A 20,439-nucleotide genomic window follows, 5' to 3' on the forward strand; every position below is an offset into this window, starting at 1 on the left:
CGGACGGATGGATGGATGTGTGTGTGTGTGTGTGTGTGTGTGTGTGTGTGTGTGTGTGTGTGTGTGTGTGTGTGTGTGTACCTGTCCTTTTTTTTCCCCTAAGGTAAGTCTTTCCGCTCCCGGGATTGGAATGACTCCTTACCCTCTCCCTTAAAACCCACATCCTTTCATCTTCCCCTCTCCTTCCCTCTTTCCTGACAAAGCAACCATTGGTTGCGAAAGCTTGAATTTTGTGTGTATGTTTGTGTGTCTATCGACCTGCCACCACTTTCGTTTGGTAAGTCACATCATCTTTGTTTTTAGATATATTTTTCCCACGTGGAATGTTTCCCTCTATTATATTCAAATTATGGATACAATATTACTGGAACATACCAACACAAAATCACACATTTGCTATACATGGATGATCTAAAACTACTGGCAGCAACAAAACAACTCAACCAATTACTAAAGATAACAGAAGTATTCAGCAATGATATAAATATGGCTTTTGGAACAGACAAAAGTAAGAAAAATAGCATAGTCAAGGGAAAACACACCAAACAAGAAGATTACATATTGGATAACCACAGCGGCTGCATAGAAGCGATGGAAAAAACAGATGCCTATAAATATCTAGGATACAGACAAAAAATAGGAATAGATAATACAAATATTAAAGAAGAACTAAAAGAAAAATATAGACAAAGACTAACAAAAATACTGAAAACAGAATTGACAGCAAGAAACAAGACAAAAGCTATAAATACTTATGCTATACCAATATTGACCTACTCATTTGGAGTAGTGAAATGGAGTAACACAGACCTAGAAGCAGTCAATACACTTACACGATCACAATGCCACAAATATAGAATACATCACATACATTCAGCAACAGAAAGATTCACATTAAGCAGAAAGGAAGGAGGAAGGGGATTTATCGACATAAAAAACCTACATTATGGACAGGTAGACAATTTAAGAAAATTCTTTCTAGAACGAGCAGAAACTAGCAAAATACATAAGGCAATCACTCATATAAATACATCGGCTACACCACTGCAATTTCATAACCACTTCTACAACCCTTTAGATCACATAACATCAACAGACATGAAGAAAGTAAATTGGAAAAAGAAAACACTACATGGCAAGCACCCGTATCATCTAACACAGCCACACATCGATCAAGACGCATCGAACACATGGCTAAGAAAAGGCAATATGTACAGTGAGACGGAAGGATTAATGATTGCGATACAGGATCAAACAATAAACACTAGATATTACAGCAAGCATATTATTAAAGATCCCAATACCACAACAGATAAATGCAGACTTTTGCAAACAACAAATAGAAACAGTAGATCACATCACAAGCAGATACTAGCAAATACAGAATACCCCAGAAGACATGACAATGTAGCAAAAATAATACATCAACAGCTTGCCTTACAACATAAACTTATAAAACAACACATTCCCACATACAAGTATGCACCACAAAATATACCGGAGAATGATGAATACAAATTGTACTGGAACAGAATCATTATAACAGATAAAACACCACCACATAACAAACCTGACATCATACTCACCAATAAAAAGAAGAAATTAACACAACTAATTGAAATATTCATACCCAATACAGCAAGTATACAGAAGAAAACAGGAGAAAAAAATTGAAAAATGCATCCAACTGGCTGAGGAAGTCAAGGACATGTGGCATCAGGATAAAGTTGACATTATACCAATTATACTATCAACTACAGGAGTCATACCACACAATATTCACCAGTACATCAACGCAATACAGCTACATCCAAACTTATATATACAACTACAGAAATCTGTAATTATTGATACATGTTCAATTACCCGAAAGTTCCTAAATGCAATGTAACATATACCGTACAGTTAAAAGGAAGTCACGCTTGATCAAGGTTCGCATCACTTTCCATTTTTGACCAGACATAACGTCTGAGAAAAGAAAGAATAATAATAATAATAATTATTATTATTATTATTATTATCTCTGAATGTGCTTTCTCTGAAAGCTTCAATTTTCTGTAGCGTAAAGTAAAGCAGTCACCAATCCTGTGATTAGTTTGACTTGTAGTGCTTTGCTATGCATGCTCGTATTGAAGGTGAACTTTATCCAACCTGAAAAACCAGCTTCCTTGGCCACATAGAATCAGAAAATTAAAATTCGTATATACGCCATTGAGAAGGTCCACTGGTGCTGGTCTGGCCAGTTTATCAGTTGTCCTGTCCCTGCCAATTGTTGTTCTGTGTTGATGTTTGAATCTGCATATGTGACAGATTGTACTGCTACAATGCAACGTAATGTAAATGTGTCATTCCTTTTGTTTCCAATAAGCTTCAGATACACGAAGAAAGATGGTAATTCTGTGTGATTTGTAAGACAAGTTTATAGCCACCACCCTATTCTTTCAAGTGTAAATGCCAAGTCTTCCATGTTCTCCTCCTTCTGAATTTCAACAACAAAATTCGACTTATCGTGCTGTCCCCCTCTACATCTTGCTTCCCATGAGCTGCTGCTATCTGTACTCCCAAGTGCATTGCTGCTGATTTACTTCACCTGCTCCTCATTCATAGCTGAATGAAGATGTTTGTTTGTGACATGAAGCTTAATACTAGTTATGGGCTGTCACAACTGATCGACTTCACAATACACCTTAAGATGTTCTGCTTATGACTGGAACTGGTTGTATAATAAATTAACAGAGTTGCGAGCAACCATGATTTTTTTAACAACTTGTAAATTTCTTTTTAAGTGAGTAGAAGTTGTATATCTAAGGAGAGATCTTAATTATTAATTCAGAACAAGTGGAAAACTAGCCTCAATCCATCAGTGAAGGCCGGTATGAGGTATTAGTATTGCAACACTTTAGACAAAGGTTGGACTCTTTTGAAGAGGTACAGACTGGATCATGGTGGAAAAAGCACCACATATTATTCTCCCAGAATACCTCATTATTATACCAGAATACTTTTGTGCAATTAAACTGAGCAAGGCAGCATAGTTGTTAATACAGTATACTACAGCTGTCCTTCCATCATTTTTGTCATGAAACCTATCTTAATAAAAGAATTTCTTCAGAATATTATCCTGTAACAAATTTGTCTCGGTGCAAAATGCTGAAAAATCATTTTTTTTAAAGTCCAGACATTGTTTTTGTACCACTAATTCAGATGCAATCATAAGTAAATAAAACTTTTTTTGTCAAATATAATCAGAATATAAATGTTCACAAAACCATAATTCTTAAAGTCTCTTTTTTTTGTAGCAATTTCCAGTGTCAAACATTTTGGACAGATCCCAAAAAATTATGCTGTTTTATTATATGAACTATATAGTATTAGATAAGTGAACATATTAATATCAGCCTGCATCTACACCCATATTGTGCAGCCATTGTGAAGTGTATGGCTGTACTTCCCACTGTACCACAATGAAGGTTTCTTACTATTTCGATCACATATTGAGCCATGCTCTGTGCATGCTATAATTAGTCTAATGTGCTTTCTTGCTCACTGTGAAAGCAAAGCATTGCTTTCCATTGTGGGCAGTAGTATATTTCTAGATTCCACACTTAATAATGGGTACCAAAACTTTGTAAGCACTCTTCATGAGGTAACTGACATCTATCTTAAAGTGCCTCTGCCAATTATAGCTTTCCAGCTTTTCTGTAATGATCTCTCATGGATCAGACAAACTGTTGAACAACTCCTGTTAGTCCCACACAGTTGAACAATATGCTAGGATGGGTCAAAGGAGAGTTTTGTAAACAGTTTCCTATGTAGATATACTGCACTTCCCCAGTATGGTACCAGTAGAATGAAGTCTGCGACCTGCTTTATCTACAGCTAAGCTTGTGTGATCACTCTATTTCGTATCCTAACAAATCTTTATACTTGGCTAATTGCAAAGGTTTATTGATTCCAATTGGAAAATTGGAACTCAATGAACGCTTCTGCAGTTTGTAGAACATACAGTTTTATATTTCCGTATATTTCTGTGAAAAGCCTGACATTACTATTAATATTGTGTGCCAGATCATTACAAAATAATTTACAACATAAACAGAAAGGATCCCAACACATTTTTCTGGGCTGGGTCACACCAGAAGTTGCTTCTACAAGGGTCGTTAAATAAGTAATGCCCCCCATTCCCCCGTCCCCCTCAGAACATGTATATTTTTAAGTGTGAGAATTTGGTGGAGAAATTAATCAACCTTTGTAGGTCTACTATTTTTTATATAGTTTCACTTTCTATGTTCTTACACCAGTGTTGTGTAAGAGCATATATTTCCTATTGGTAAAAGTTCTTGTCTTGTGCTTGTAGCCCTGTTTTCACATTGTGAATTATTCTCTCGTCATCTCAAAGTGTGTCCCCCATAAATAATCCTTGTGTGTCCCAAGCAGATGGAAATCTGAGGAGCCAGGCCTGCACTGTAAGGTGGTTCAGGCAATGGTGTTCAACCCAGTTTGAAGATGTGTTCTCGAGTTCTGAGATGTGTGTGTGGGCATGCATTATCATGTTCGAACAAGGTTTCTTTTGGATTCTTGTCAGACAGGACAATGTGACATTGCCAGTAGAGGTAGTTGCTTTGAATTTCTTCATTTTTGTTGATTGAGGGTATTACCACTCCAGTGACTGCAATTTTGTTTCCAACTGAACATGATGCACCCAGTTCTTGTCACCAGTAAGGATCAGCAACAGAAAGGCCTCTCAGTTTGTCTCAAAGTGCTCCAGTGATTCAGGTGAAATGGGTTTTATTCTTGTAATCTATTATGAACACTTGTGGAACTCATCTTCAGCACACCTTTGAATATCCAAGAGTCTGTCTGTAAAATAGGGGAAATGCAACCACTCACTTATAGCAGACTGATACGTGGAGCACAGACACATGTAACAGGAAACAGCATTCACGCTATCTTTTGAATCCTTGCTTTTTTTCTAGCAAAAATATACACATTAACACACACACCCAAATGTTGCACTCCCGTGGCTACAGCAAGAATGATAATCAATTGTTGAAAGCAGGTGCCTTAGCTGATGGAGTTAGGGAGGAGATAGGGAAGGATGCAAAGATAGGGTACTGGGATAGAAGTGTGTGTTTTGGCAGATGCCTGCCTGTCTACACAAGACAAAAGGGGATGGGGAGGGAAGAGTGTTGGAAGAAGCCAGTGCATGAGATGGAGGGGAGGCAGTGTTGTGAACAGAAGACAGAAGGGAATAGGTAAGGTGAGGCAGTGAGAACAGATTGGCAGAGGTTTAGGCATGTTGTGCAGCACACTCAGCAACTGAATGATGAAGTTTGGTCACTGCCAAATTGTGACAAACAGCATTCATGTGAGTAGACAGTTGGTTACTTGTTATACCACCGAGTGGGGCTTCGCCGTGGTTAACACACTGGACTCACCCCCGCCCCCTGCTGGGGGCTCACCCCCCTGTGACGGGTTCATGCTTGGCTATCATGAGGCCCAAGCCTTTGCAGCATATTTTCCCTTCCATGCTGCATGTTTATACTCTTGCTGTTCTTTTTCTCCTTCCTTTGGGAACATGTCTGGGCTGTTTTAGGAAATGTATTTTGCGTTTTCGGTAGTCAATATCAAAGTACTCTCCACTGTTTTTTATTCCTTTTCTCTTTCTTCATTCACCTCCTCTTATCATTCTTCCGTTTTGGCTTTTGAGGTTTCTCTTTTTCTTCTTCCTTCTTGCGTGCTCCTGAAGGCCTTCCCATGTGTCTGACGTGTAACAGGTGACTTGGTAATGCGTAATTCCCAGCCCCGGGATGACAAGTAGGGTTCGTACATAGCCCCGGGTACAGGCAAAGCTCAGGTGGTGTGATTGCCTTGAGCTGATACTGTCCCAAATTGCCAGTTGGTCCCTCTGTCAGGTGTTCAGAAGGTGTGAACAATCGCCTTAGGTGGATGCAACCCTTTCTGAAGTGGGCCTCCAGTTGGAAGGAGTGCGCCATCAGAGGTGCCGGCAATCGGGGATTTTCTTGCAATGTGCCAATCATCTTCACAATCAATAGCTATGAAACGTAAACGGAATGAGGCTAACGATTCAAAGACTCTCCCAGCTGCGCCACAATTCCTCGTGGTTTCATGTACTGAAGACTGTCAGTCCTTTGCTACGGTAAATCCATTTATTATTCAGAAAAGTGTTGCAATTGCTGGCCCTGTGAAATCCTACTCTTGTTTGCGCACTGGCATGTTGCTTTTGGAGGCTACTTCTGACTCTCAAGCACAATAACTACTTGCAGCTTCGCTTATCCACAGCTATTTTGTTCATGTAGAAGACCATCGAAAGCTGAATTCTTCCCGTGGTGTTATTTACACTAGGTTGCTCGATGGTCTAACTGAGGCAGAAATCCAAATGTACCTCTCTGATCAGAGTGTCATAGCAGTCCATCAGGTGGTGAAAAAGTAGATGCCTCCTTAGTGCCCACATGCACTCTCTTTCTCACTTTTGATAGAGTGGTTCTTCTGGCAAAGGTCAAAGCAGGTTATGAAGTTATCACAGTCAGACCGTATATTCCAAACCCGATGTGCTGCTACCATTTTCATCCTTACAACCACACTCAAGAGTCCTGTTGACAGCCAGCCAAATATGTAACCTGTGGTAGGGATGCTCACGAGGGCGATTGTCTGATTCCTTCTCTCCAGTGCATCAACTGCAATGGCAACCATGCTGCCGCCACCGCCTCCTGTGATTGTCCTGCGTATCTCGATGACCGAGCTGTCTGGGAAATGTGAGTGAAGGTAAAGTGCCTTACCTGGTCGCTCTCAAGGTGTTGGCTAGTCGAAAACCCTGCATTCTGCCATCTGGCACCTACAGTGCTGTTCTTGCTACATCTTGCTCCACAAATGACATGACCACATAGACATGTGACCTCAAATTTAGCAGCACAGTTGTAAAATCGCCCACTGTCATGGTAGCATCTACGTCTCCTCGTCCAGCTGTGCAACACGCCACCAAACTTTTGCCTCATGGAGCAAAGTCACCAGCTACACAACTGCCAAGTCAGAAAGGACAGAAGGAATACTTCCGTGAAGACTTCCTACGTCTCTACAGTCAACCTCTGACAACCAGAAAGCCTCCAAGAAGTCAAACAGAGGCACCAGGGCCCAACTCGAAGATCCTCTTCGACAGAGTCTCCATGTGATACCCTCACCCGCCTGACCTCCATGTCGCTGGTGCGCACCATGAACCGTTTTTCTGCAGTGGACTCCGCAGGCCGACAGAAGGAAAATGTCAATGCTTCTGTAGACCTCGTGGAGCAGCATCCTCTTGCCTCTGTGTGCTGTAGTGGGGAGTCTTCAAAGGTTGCCACTTGGCAGCTGCCGAGATGACACCCCTTCATTTTTTCTCGTCATGTCTCTGCTCCACCTCCAATGAAACGTTCGTGGTCTTTGATCCAGCAAAGAGGATTTACAGCTGCACTTAGAATCACAGCGTCCACTTGTTTTCTGCCTTCAGGAAACAAAATTGTGTCCTCACAACCACTTTGAGCTTTCGTGTTTCTTCCCAGTCTGTTTTGATCTCCCCCCCCTCCCCTGAGTACGGCATTCCATCTAGTGGGGGAGTCATGCTGCTCATACAGAATGACGTTTGTAGTCAACCCATCTCCTTGACTACCTGCCTTCAAGCTGTTGCAGTTCGCCTTTTTTTTTTTCCACACTTCAATTTTTTCTTTGTACGGTTTACATCCCTCTGTCATACGATGTCACCAGGGCGGACTTCCTCCAGCTTATTAGGCAGCTACCTCACCCCTTTCTGCTGCTCATTGACTTTAATGCGCACCATCCCCTTTGGGGTTCTGCCAGAATCTGTCCAAGAGGAGCCCTGTTGGCTGACCTTCTCAATCAACTTAACCTCATCTGCCTTAAGACGGGAGCACCCACGTTCCTTTCAGGCTCCACGCATACCTTTCCCCATTTGGACCTATCCTTCTGCACTGCCCAGCTTGCCCATCATCTCAAGTGGTCCGTTCTCTCTGACACATACTTGAACGACCATTTCCCATGTGCTATCCGTTTGCTGACTCCTTCCCCTCCTATGTGCACATCCAAATGATATCTTCTTAAGACGGACTGGAGGCTTTACTCCTCCCTGGTGACCCTCAACAAACAACATTTCCCCAGTTGTGATGACCAAGTAGAATATCTTACACACATTATCCTTACCACTGCACAACTTTCCATTCCTCGCACTTCCTCTTTACCGCACTACGTCCCAGTCCCTCGATGGACTGAGGCGTGCCACGATGCAATTCACACGTGGAGACGTGCTCTCTGCGTATTTAACTGTAATTCTACGATGGCAAACTGCAGTCATTATAAGCAGTTGTATGCACAGTGTTGTTGTATTCTTCGGTATAACAAAACAGCTAGTTGGATTTCATTTACCAGTTCTTTTAACAGTTGCACTCCCTCTTCCGTCATGTAGGCCAACCTCCGACAGCTCTCTGGGACCAAGATCCATTCCCCAGTTTCCAACCTGACAGTAGCAGGCGATGTCATCATGGACCCTATTGCTATCTCCAACACCTGAAATTCCTGGGGCTCTTGCTCGATAGGAAACTTCTTGGTCTTCCCAACCTCTTTCCTGGCAGCCCACTGTACATGGACTCTCAGTATCCTAAATATCAGCAGTGCTACTTCGTGGGGAGCAGATCGAACGACCCTCCTCAGTTTATACTGGACCCTTGTCCATTCGCAATTAGACTACGGGTATTTTGTTTATGCATCTGCGTGTCCATCCCTCTTACGCTGTCTCAATGCTAACCACCACCGTGGCATCCGTTTGGTCACTGGCACCTTTCACACCAGCCCTGTTGAGTGTGTGTGTATGCAGAAGCTGCCGAACTACCACTGTCCTACCGCTGTGACTTTCTCCTCAGCAAATATCCATGCTGTTTGTCTGCCATGCGTGGCCACCCATCCTATGCCCCCTTCTTCGAACACTCGTTTGATGGCCAGTATGGGTGTTACCTCCTGAAGTTCGCTTTCAGCTCTTGCTCTGGCAGCTTAACTTCATGTTGCCTGCAACTTTCCTGGTGGGTGTAAACTCTTCACCACCTGGGCATCGTGTGGCGGCCCGTGTTCACCTTGGCCTTCATTCACTTCCTGAGGTCACTACTCCAGCCTTGCTCTATCACATTCGGTTTCACAACCTTTGCACGGAACTTCGCGATTGAATTTTTGTGTACACTGATGGCTCTTGGACTGACCGTGGTGTCAGGTGTGCCTTTGTCATTGGAGCCGACTTTTTTTGGTATCAACTTCCAAAACTGTTCAGTATTTACAGCAGAGCTCTTCGCCCTGTATCAGGCCACGCAGTACATCCGACGACACAGGCTTTTCAATTGCGTAATCTGCTCAGGCTCTCTCAGTGCCCTTCAAAGCCCCTGTGTGTTGTACACCGTCCATACCTTTGTGCAACAGGTCCAGAAAAGCTGTCACTTGCTCACTCTTGGTGCAGCCACTGTGATGTTCATTTGGGCTTCGCAGGTCACGTCGGTCTAACAGGAATTGAAACTGCTGACACTGTTGCCGAGGCCTGTTAGTTCTTGCATACCCTCCAATGATCTGTGTTGCTGTCTGTCAGCAGGTGGTGTCACTTTGGCATCACCACTGGTCCTCTCTTCATGGGAACAAGCTCTGGGTTATTAAGACTCTCCCAGCAGGTTGGATGACCTCCTCTCGGCTCTTTCGCAGTGAGATCATTTTAACTAGGTTGTGTATTGAGCACTGTCTTTTTAGCCATTGCCATTTGTTAAGTGGTACTCCCTCACCACTTTGTGCACGTTGTGCTCAACTTTTGACAGTCCGACATTTCCTGATGAAATGTCCTTTTTTTGAGCACTTACATTCCTGTTTGTGTTTGCAGCCTAGTTATCGGCCGTGTTAGCGAATGATACAGGCTGTCGAGCACATTTTACTTGTTATCTGTTGTAGCAATATGATGAAGGCCATTTCATTTTTAGTGCTGGACCTCTGTTTTTCTATGGCGTATTTTATAGATCTTTCTCTACATCCCTGTTTTTAGCTGTCTTCTCTCCCATCGGTTGGGATTGACGATTGACATGTAGTCGTTTTCAACTCCTGTTTGTCTTCTTCTACAGTTTTGACTTGGGCGTGTATGACTCTGTTTTGTTTTAGGGTGCAAAAACAACTAAACACTGGACTCACATTTGGAAGGATGATGGTTCAAACCCACATCTGGCTATTCTGATTTCTGTTTTCCATGATTTACCTAAATCACATAAGGCAAATGCCAAGATGCTTCCTTCTCCATCCTTTCCTAATCCGAGCTTGTGCTCTGTCTCTAATGACCTTGTAGTCGACAAACTGTGAACTTGACCGTCCAATTGCCGAACATGCTGCACGCCACAACACAAATGACTTCAACAGCTAATTCACTATGCTGGACATTTGGATACTCCCTTCCAGCAAACGTTTCACTGAACAGTGGGAATTCTCTCTCCAGCATTTCCTGTGTTCTCACAATCCCCCTGGCCTAGACCTCTGTTAAACTGTTCCACTGCCTCACTTTACTTGCCTTTTCCCTTCTCTCTTCTACCCATACCAGTCTCACCCTGTCCAGATGTTGGTACTCCCTTCTCCCACCATCCCCCCCCCCCCCCCCCCAGTTCGTGTGTGTGTGTGTGTGTGTGTGTGTGTGTGTGTGTGTGTGTGTGTGTCCCTCTCCCTCCCTCCCCCAATTCATTTCCACCTTCCTCTCCCTTTTCTTTCCCTTCTTCCTATCCCCCTCTCCCTATATGTTTTTGTGCTCTACCCTCTGTACTCCTTTCATCTTCTTGTGTGGCCATGGGCTCCAGCTGTCCAAAGACATGCCTCTTTTCCACTACCCTATCTTTGCATCCTTCCTTACTCCATCTTCATAATGGGCATGCACATTTGGATGTCTGTGTGGTTGTGTGTGTGAATGTGTGTACTTTTGCTAGAAAAAGAGCAAGGACTCAAAAGCCAGTGTGCATGCTGTTTCCTGTTATGTCTCTCTGTGCTCCATGTGTTGGTACACTATAGGTGAGTAATTGCCTTTTCCTTATTTTATGTATTGCTCTGTCCAGGAATTTCCAAGTCTCGATCATTGCACATGCTTTCTGATGCACACCGATAGCTGTAGAGCCTATTGTCATCGTGTGATGCAGCAGTCTGCATGAATAATGACAATTCACCATGTCAGGAATGGGCTGTGACAGGTCACTATGACATTTCTTACCACTTTAACTTTCTTTACCCATCATCTTTACTCCTACCAACTGCCTCACAAAAACATGTATAGATTGGGATTTTCACTCTGCAGCGGAGTGTGCACTGATATGAAACTTCCTGGGAGATTAAAACTGTGTGTCCGACCGAGACTCGAGTCTCGGTCGGGCACACAGTTTTAATCTGCCAGGAAGTTTCACATGTACAGATGTTCATCATGATTCCTTTTCGTGCAACCAAGAATTCAATTGCAGCATGTTGCTTGTAACGAGTGTCTCATGTAGATACTATTTTGATGGCTACAGCTCTGCCACATGTCGGAATTGTTCAAAACTGTGCACATGTGCAGAAGTAACGTGTACATCAGCAGTGACTCTTCATCCAAAATAACATGCTATGTTGTCCCTACCAGTTACTACCAATTTCAGTTGTTAGCCTATGTGATTATAGAAAGTAGTTCTGTGATTAGGGCTAGAGAACTGCACGATGCCGACTGCCTGCCGTCGTCCTTTGCTGTATGGCACCATTCAGATGCAGGATGGAGACATATGGGGTCAGTCATTATTGGCTTTATTGATGATGGAGCCACTACCTCTGACACAAGTAGCTTTTCTGATGGTCTCGAGGGGCTAAGTGCATCCCGTTTCAGTCCTCCCACCAGTGGGGCGAAAAAGGAAAAAGAAAACTGGCAGTTCTGGGAATTTGTACCTAGCATTGGCTGTCAGATACTCTGCATCAGAGACCACATTTGTAAGTGTTGATGTGATACCATTGAGTCAAATGCTTTTTGGAAGTTAAGAAGTAGTGCATCATTGATCTGATTGTGTTGATCCATTATTTTCAGGATGTCAAGCGAGAAAAGTAGACACTGGTTTTCGCATGACCATTGTGTTCCCTGTCCTGGCCAGTCGATGTGGAGGAGTTCATTCCAGTCAAGAAACCTCATTATGTTAGACCTCAGAATATGATGTAAGGTTCTTCAATGAAAGGATGTCAGTAATATTGAATAGTAGTTTTGTTTAAAAATTCAGCTACCTGTCTTGAAGAAAAGTGTGACCTATGTTTTCTTCCAACCACCAGGCACATGAACTTTCGTGCATTATGGTCAAGATAGTGTCTAACTTGGTTGCAAATTTCAGATTGAGTCTGATGCTCCTTAAAAAAGGCCAGAGACCTTGTTCAGTTTTAACAAATTCAACTGTTTCTCAATGTCACTAACACCAATAGCTAAGCCATTCCCCTTTGTAGCAGTGCAAGATGTAAACTGTGGTGTGCTCATGGATCTTCCTTCATAAAGGGACATTTAAAAATGGAATTTCATATATATGCTTTTGCTTTGTTACCCTAAATTTCATTTCCTGTCATCCTCAAGTGTCTGAACATGCAACTTCATTGCCACTGACTGATTTAACATATGACCGAAATATGGTCTTTAAATATGATTCTGATTCAGTACTCTTCGAAAGCTGCACCCATTGCCATTTTGGCAGCAAAATACGTTTCATTTGGCATATATCTATCTGTAGTCCTGTGCTTCATTTCACCTTCTGCACTATAGTCTGTTTCCTCCTGACATGAACTGTTGTATTAGAAATGTACCTATCAACTGCTTGTTCCATTATTCTTTTAAACCAGAGACACAATTCTTCTAAATGCTAATGCCCACAGAAAATCATTTAAAAGGTGTTCTTACATATCCTTCAGGTATGAAACTACTGCCTCTTTCATCTGCGCTAAAAACAGTACTACTGCTGGGAGTGAGTACTGAACATACAAATGCTTCTACCAATTTTAGTTGTCGTTTGTACTTTGGTAATCACTGTTGCTACCACTGTCACACGATCAGGTATAAAAGCTTCAGTGTGGACGACCTCAAAAAGAGCTGGTATAGTTGTTGCTATAAGCTCTAATATATTTCCGAGTAGTTTCCATATAAACTATTTTATATTGTTTTGCAAGATGTCTTCCATCTGTTACAATACTGTAATTGTTCCAAGTGAGTGTTGGTTGATTCAGTGTCCTCCAGAATGATTGGGGTACATGTATACTTGAGAGTTTAAGTTTTCAGTTACATCTGGGGGTGAGTCTGGATAGGGAGATCCAGTTGCAATTTTATGCCCCCTCCCTTTAGTACAAAGTCTTGTCCACACAGTCTCACATGCAGCTGTGATTCAATCTCAGTGGATCTGGTTTACTGCAATGAGTACAGACTGTCGACTTACCATTAGCCTTCATCCTTTCAATATAAAGATGTGATCTGCTGTAAAAATCTCCCCGCTGTGACTTTCAGGTTTTAGCCAGCTCTCCGTACCTAGTATTGTGAGTTCCACTGTTTTTAGGAGTGCTTGAAACTTTGGCAATAAGTGTGAACGCTTCTCTAGTTAATGGCGTAACGTCAGGTGTTCATCAGCATTATTGTCTCAATGTTGTGCACAATATCTTGAGAACTGACCCTGTCATTTCCTTATGTACTTGCTGCCAACCAACCAGACTTATGAACTGTTGTTGGTCCTATGTCACTATTCCAACTCCAGACACCCACTATACCCTCCCTTTGATGTCCACGTTTGGTGAACATATGTACAACTTGTTCATCTCAATACCTTGTTAGGAAGGTGAGCATAAGGAGAAGTCGACCTTTATTCTGGCAGTGCTTATCCATAGTCAAGGTTTTAACATTTTGCCTCCACAGTTGATGGAAAATAAATACCACATAGAGAATGACAGTGGACAACATGTAATAGTCACACATCGTTCAGTTTGTTAAAATAGACTGTAGTTGATGCTATTGTGCGTATGTCTCTGAAGTTCAAAAGTGTACCGGAAGTCACAACTTTCAGTAGGAGGGCCTTATGACTTTTAATTTTCAGTTAGTCCTAAGTGGGTAAGCATCTGAATAACAAATGCAAATGTCTGGAGTTAGCCCTGTCAGTCCTTGGATTGTTTTTTGCCACTTACCTTTCACCTATGGCAGCTGTAATGTGGTTCGGAGTCAACAACAAGCCTTAGGTTCCTCTATAACTTACAGGGTAAGTCAGGTCAAAGTAGGCACGTACCACTTCCAATACGACAAGTCTTAATAAAACACCCTAGACATCAAACCATTTTTGACACTGAAGACAGTTTTATCTTTTACTTGCAAAGTGCTGTCATTTTTACTACTTTTGTTGGCTGAGATTTGAAAAATTGGGAAATGTTTAGTATTATAATGCAGTATAATGTTAACATGATTTTAAAGAAAAGTTTTTATTTCAGTCTGCCGGTGTAAGTGGGATAAATGAACACATTGTTTCCATTAATGCAAACAAGTACACTCCAGTTGATTCTGACCTGATTCCAACAGGTATGTTTTCTTAACAATTCTTATCTCTCCTTATTTGGCATTTCGTTTAATGAAAATGAAATTCCTTTTTGTGAATCAGTTCGGCAAATTTGCTATGCGCTTCCCAAAGAGGTTTTAAAATTCTTATTATATTTGTTCTTTTACAAAGTATTTCCTATAAAGCATAAGTTTTTCATATTGTTCATACAGGTGAGATTGTAAATGTTGGTGGCACTCTTCTGGACTTGAGAATACCACGTCGTCTGGGAGATGTTCTTCCTCAAGTTTCTGGCGGGTATGACAACAATCTGTGTGTCAACCAGGCCAGTGTTTGCGGGATGACATTTGTTGCAAGGTAATGGTACACAATGCACAAGGAAACTGCAGTACACTGTTTATATTATAATGGCTTCTTTCACTTTCCAATGGATTGTTATTCTAGCAGTATTCAGAAGGGCATGCAGTTTTAATTTAGCCAGACTTTTTTAGTATCATATAACATTTTATAATATTTCCCCTATTGGGAAAAACTATCACCTGCAAAATGTTATGCAATTCATATGACCATACGTATCTGCTTGTGTCAACTATCATGGACTAAGTGGCTAAAATGAAGTATATAAACCAAAAAAATGATCTGTAGTTTATATTGGCTGCCTGAATAATTGACAAATATGGGTGAACTTTTAGCATCACTAAATATAGGCAAAATACAGTAGATATATGTACATACATCAGAGTAAAGCCAGCATACAAAAACAAAATATCTAGTAGAATGGCACAGGTCCATTATGCAGTTAAACAGATTTGTCTGAGGACTGATGGTGTGAAAATATTGTGAGTAAACAACTAAATGTGGATTTGTATCTGCTGAGTCAGTTTCTCTGTACATAAAAAGTTTCACAGTGATAAAAATTAAAGTCACTCTACAGCTTTATGAAATTGTAAGATGCATACCATTTAAAGGCCATTCATAGAACTGAAATGCTGCTGGAAATGTGATTTATGATATTAGAGGCCAGCCCACAAGCAAATGTATGACCATTGCCCCACATCCCTGATAAGACAAGTAAGTCAGTGATCAGAATACTATGAACAAAAATGGAATTTTCAGGCCATTAGTGTTGTCCCTTTCTTCATAGCTGTGGCTGAAAGCAGTCACTCTCTAAACTCTTTAATTAACTCATTCCGTTTCCAAAATTTTCTTGTGCAGGGTTGTGCATCCAGATTCTGGCCGTGTTTTGGAAGTCCATTCTGATCAGCCTGGAGTGCAGTTTTACACAGCAGGTGGGCTTCCAGAAGAAGGAACAACTGATCCAAATACAGTAATAATTGGAAAAGGTGGCGCACAGTACAACAAGTATGGTGCACTCTGCCTTGAGACACAGAATTATCCAGATGCTGTGAACCATGTGAGTAACGATAAGTAATTTTATTACCATACTGCAGAGAATGTTTCAAAACTGTATTGTAGACTATCTTAAGGTTCCATATGCCGCTTTAAAATTGTCAGTTCCAGTTGTGATTTCTTCCTGCTTACTCTGTAAGTTATTTTGTTATTTCTCTATAGTCTGTAACGTGTACAGAAAAAAACTAATTCTTGTGTGGAAAGTATTGAATGTTTATTTTGATTTTTATTACAGAAAAACTTCCCAAATAGTATACTGAATCCTGGACGCAGATACTCGCACACAATGGTGTACCAGTTCAGCACTGCATAAGACTGTAAAGAAACTTAAACAAAAGAATCAAAGTATAGCAGGAAGAGTAGTTGAAAGGCAAAAAATGAGCTGCATCTGCAGTAGTTCTCAGATTGCTGTAATGTGTTAAAAAGTATAGGACATAGGTGAATTGGGTTTGGAATCACATTTTAATAATGTAAGACATTGCAAAAGACAAATTTTACATGTTTATACTGCGTTTATATTCACTTTGTGTCCTGTTTATATGAACTGATTCTTATAAGACTGTCCTGACATTTCGACCTCTGTATTTTCTCAGGTTTGTGGTAATCTGTTTTACGTGTACATGCACAATCAGTATAAAATAGTGTTAAATATTAGATGCAAAATTGAGTCCTTATTTGTCACATTCCTAACTATTTATTATGCCAAGATGACAAGTTCTCATCCTTGCAGTTAAGGACTTTTGATTTCTAGCAAAATAGCAAATTTTTTAAAAGTATGTTCTACTTTTAAGTCAACATTCTTCTGTACACTGTTTCTCTCAGGAAGAGCAATGCTGCTGCTGCTGCTGCTGCTGTAACGTCAAAATTAGCTAAGATGTGGGGATAACTGTAAATGGAGCATGAATTTTGAACTGCTAGCACGCGGCGATGAGAGGGGGGGGGGGGGTATTGACCTTGAATGAATGTTGGCAGACTGCCCATACAATTCGGTTTCAGTCGCTATGGAGTGTTAGAGCATAGAGCATCGTGTGTTCGTTGTCGAGCAGTACTTTAGAAACAATGATTCCGTAGTCACAGTGCAACGCCTTTTCCATCAAAATTTTAGAGTTGGACATTGAGGTGCAGTGCCTGATCGAAATACTGTACTCCAGTGGGTTGCAACGTTTAGAAGTACTGGATCTGTGATGAAGAAGAAACCACCTGGTCTTCCCCATTCAGTTCGTACTCCACAAAAAGGTAGACCGAGTGAGAACGGCAGTTCTTGCTAGTCTGAAATGATTTGCTAGATAACAGGCTGTAGTGCTGGGAACGTCATGTCATTCGCTTCACCGCATCTTACATGATGATCTTAAGTTTCACCCGTACAAGATAATGATCGTCCAGCAGCTTAGTGAAGGGGATTTTGTGTAGCGCAGAGACTTTTGTCGCATAATGGACGAAATTTTTGCGAAGATGCAGATGCTACAGTCTACATGAGTGATGAAGCACATTTTCACGTAGATGGTTATGTCAGTGTTCAAAATTGTCAGAATTGGTAGCCTGAGAACCCGCATGAATTACACCAAAGGCCTCTCCACAATTTAAAAGTAACAGTGTGGTGCTGCATTTCAAAGATAGGGATTGTTGGACCCTATTTTTTTGAAGAGGAAGGAACTGCAGTTGCTGTGACATCAGCATGCTATGTTAAAATGTTAAACAACTTTCTTCATCCAGAACTTGAAAGGCGTCAAGTGAACAAGAGAGAAATATGGTTTCAGCAGGACGGTGCCACAGCTCACACAGCGAGAATATCCATGGAAGTGGCTCGACAAATGTTCCTAGGACATGTTATTTCGAGATACTATGATGTTTAATGGCCTCCTCACTCACCCAATTTGTCGATATGCAACTTCTTTTTGTGGGGATATTTAAAATCAAAAGTCTACGTGAACAAGCCTCGCACAATCATGACCTGAAGAATTCCATTCGTCAGTAAATTGAAGCCGAGCTGAATGAAATGTTGGAGAGAGTCATGCGTAACTTTTGGGAGAGGATCCAAATTTGTATCCAGCAAAAAGGGTGTCATCTCCAAGACATTTTTCGAACCCAATTAAAGTATGTATATTTCAAAACGGCATTAAAAAATCCATCACTTAATGTTTGTTTTTATTATTTTTATCAAACCGTGTCCCAGTCATTCAATAGTGAAAAACATGCGTTTCCTCTGCTCCATCCTGTACTTGCAGCTGAGAAGGGAGTGAGACAGGGTTGTAGCCCGTTGCCAACATTATTCAGTCTGTACATTGAGCAAGCTGTAAAGGAAAGCAAAGAAAAAACTGGAGTAGGAATTTAAGTTCAGCGAGAAGAAATAAAAACCTTAAGGTTTGCTGATGACATAGAAATTCTGTCACACGGCAAAGGATTGGGAGAGCAATTGATTGGAATATACACTGTCTTGAAAGGAGGATATAAGCCGAACATCCACAAAAGCAAGACAAGGATAATGGAATGTACTCAAGTTAAATCAGGTAATGCTGACGAATTAAATTAGGAAACAAGACACAAGATGAGTTTTGCTATTTGGGAAGCAAAATAACTGATGGTTGACGTAGAGGATATAAAATACAGACTGGCAATGGCAAGAAAAGTGTTTGTGAAGAAAGAAATTTGTTAACACGGGAGTCTTAGGAAGTCCTTCTTGAAAGTATTTGTATGGAATGTAGCTATGTGTAGAAGGGAAATGTGGATGATAAACAGATTAGACAAGAAGAGAATAAATGCTTATAAAATATGGTGCTACCGAAGAATGCTAAAGATTAGATGAGATCATGTAATTAATGATGTGGTATTGAATAGAACTGGGGAGGAAAGAAATTTGTAGCACAACCTGGCCTGAAGAAGGGACTGGTTGATAGAACACATTCTGAGGCATCAAGAGACCATAAATGTAGTATTGGAGAGGGAGTAAGTGAGAGAGAGAGAGAGAGAGAGAGAGAGAGAGAGAGAGAGAGAGAGAGAGAGACTGACTCAAAACCTGGAATATACCAACTAGGATGCAATATGTTCCAATCATTATACACTGCAATGACAAGAGACTTTAACACAATAGCAAGGAGCATTTGAGATGACTTAGATTTGAATCTGGACACTTGCCAGCACAGAAACCAGCAACAACTGACACAATTATAAGCAATACTCTGAATACAAATTAACATGAAATCTGCTTCAAACTGTGGCAGCAAAAATATTAACGAACAAATGAAAAATTTTCAGTGCTTAAACATGTAACCAGGAAAAAAAATCAAGCAGAAGCATTATCCTGGTGCAGTAGTTTTCATATTTGCCTGCCCCAGCACCAAATTTGAGTTCCACCAGCACATAATAGCCAAAGCAGCTGAAAACACAAAACCCATTATATCAAACACTAGATTAGAAGGCTTGTCATATTCTCGTGGTGAGTATGAAGTGTACTGGAGGAGATATCTTTACTGCAAACTCCGAGAGATAAAAAATGCTGCCGATAAATACACTGCGCAAAAAAAGTATCACCTTTTCAAAACCCCAGAATTGTCTCCAATTGTGATGCATAAATTTGAAATTTGGTTCAAAGGTGCCTTCAACCTTCCTCGGTAATGGTGCAAAAGTGTCACTCAGGGCTCGGTGATGCTTCAAACAGCAAGGTCTTGACCCGTGGAAAAAAAGGGTCAGAACTTAGTTCATGTGAGACGTAAGATGGGTTAATGATATCACACTGGCACCAGATTTTACCACAATTCTCCCCAACACCACCACTGACATGTCGTACAATGGTAAGGTCATCACACCCTTTCTTTTGACACATCTCGAGGTAGTGTTACCACAACTTGTTCTCTAGTATACAGGGCTGAACCTCTAGGCAACATTCAAAGCCATTGGACGAAATCTGAACATTATTCAACGTGGCAAAGGGTGTTTGCATTTTCAGCCCACCAGTTTTGTACCCTCCTGTGGTGTAATCAAGCGGGCAATGTAACAATGACATGTGCATGAATAAAACAGCAAAGACACACACACACACACACACACACACACACACACACACACTGTTGATCACATTAAAAATACGCCTTTCAAGCTTTTGACACCCATTCAGCTGAATGTTGCTTTGCAGCTGCTCTAGCGCAAAGAAAAAACAGAGCAAGGCAAATGAAACTGAATTCACAACTACAATCTAAGTCATGAACAATGGTGGTCCGCAAAGGCATGGACGGAGATTGCCATGTTGCATATGTGCATAGAGGGGCTTTGTGCTAAAGAGTGTGTGGATGCTGCAAATTCTCTCTCACACTTGCTTATGTAGCATTTGCCACTTTCCGCCATCATCCATCATCTTCATTTAAGACTGATTATGCCTTTCAGCGTTCAGTCTGGAGCAAAGCCCCCCTTATACAGTTCCTCCATGATCCCCTATTCAGTGCTAACATTGGTG

At 41.2% G+C, this 20,439-nt stretch overlaps 1 protein-coding gene across 1 annotated transcript in view; it reads left to right on the forward strand.

The window, feature by feature from the left end:
- LOC124545167 (galactose mutarotase-like) overlaps nucleotides 1-16,646 on the forward strand; it is a 33,736-nt gene extending 17,090 nt beyond the window's left edge. Inside the window, exons 4-7 of the mRNA XM_047124003.1 lie at nucleotides 14,518-14,605; nucleotides 14,795-14,939; nucleotides 15,798-15,996; nucleotides 16,228-16,646. Of these exons, the coding sequence (XP_046979959.1) occupies nucleotides 14,518-14,605; nucleotides 14,795-14,939; nucleotides 15,798-15,996; nucleotides 16,228-16,305 (510 nt within the window). The 3' untranslated portion in view covers nucleotides 16,306-16,646. The remainder of the gene's footprint in view (nucleotides 1-14,517; nucleotides 14,606-14,794; nucleotides 14,940-15,797; nucleotides 15,997-16,227) is intronic.
- The last annotated feature ends 3,793 nt before the right edge of the window (nucleotides 16,647-20,439 follow it).

This window comes from Schistocerca americana, chromosome 8 (genome assembly GCF_021461395.2).
Source record: "Schistocerca americana isolate TAMUIC-IGC-003095 chromosome 8, iqSchAmer2.1, whole genome shotgun sequence".
In the NCBI taxonomy this organism is placed as follows: domain Eukaryota; kingdom Metazoa; phylum Arthropoda; class Insecta; order Orthoptera; family Acrididae; genus Schistocerca; species Schistocerca americana.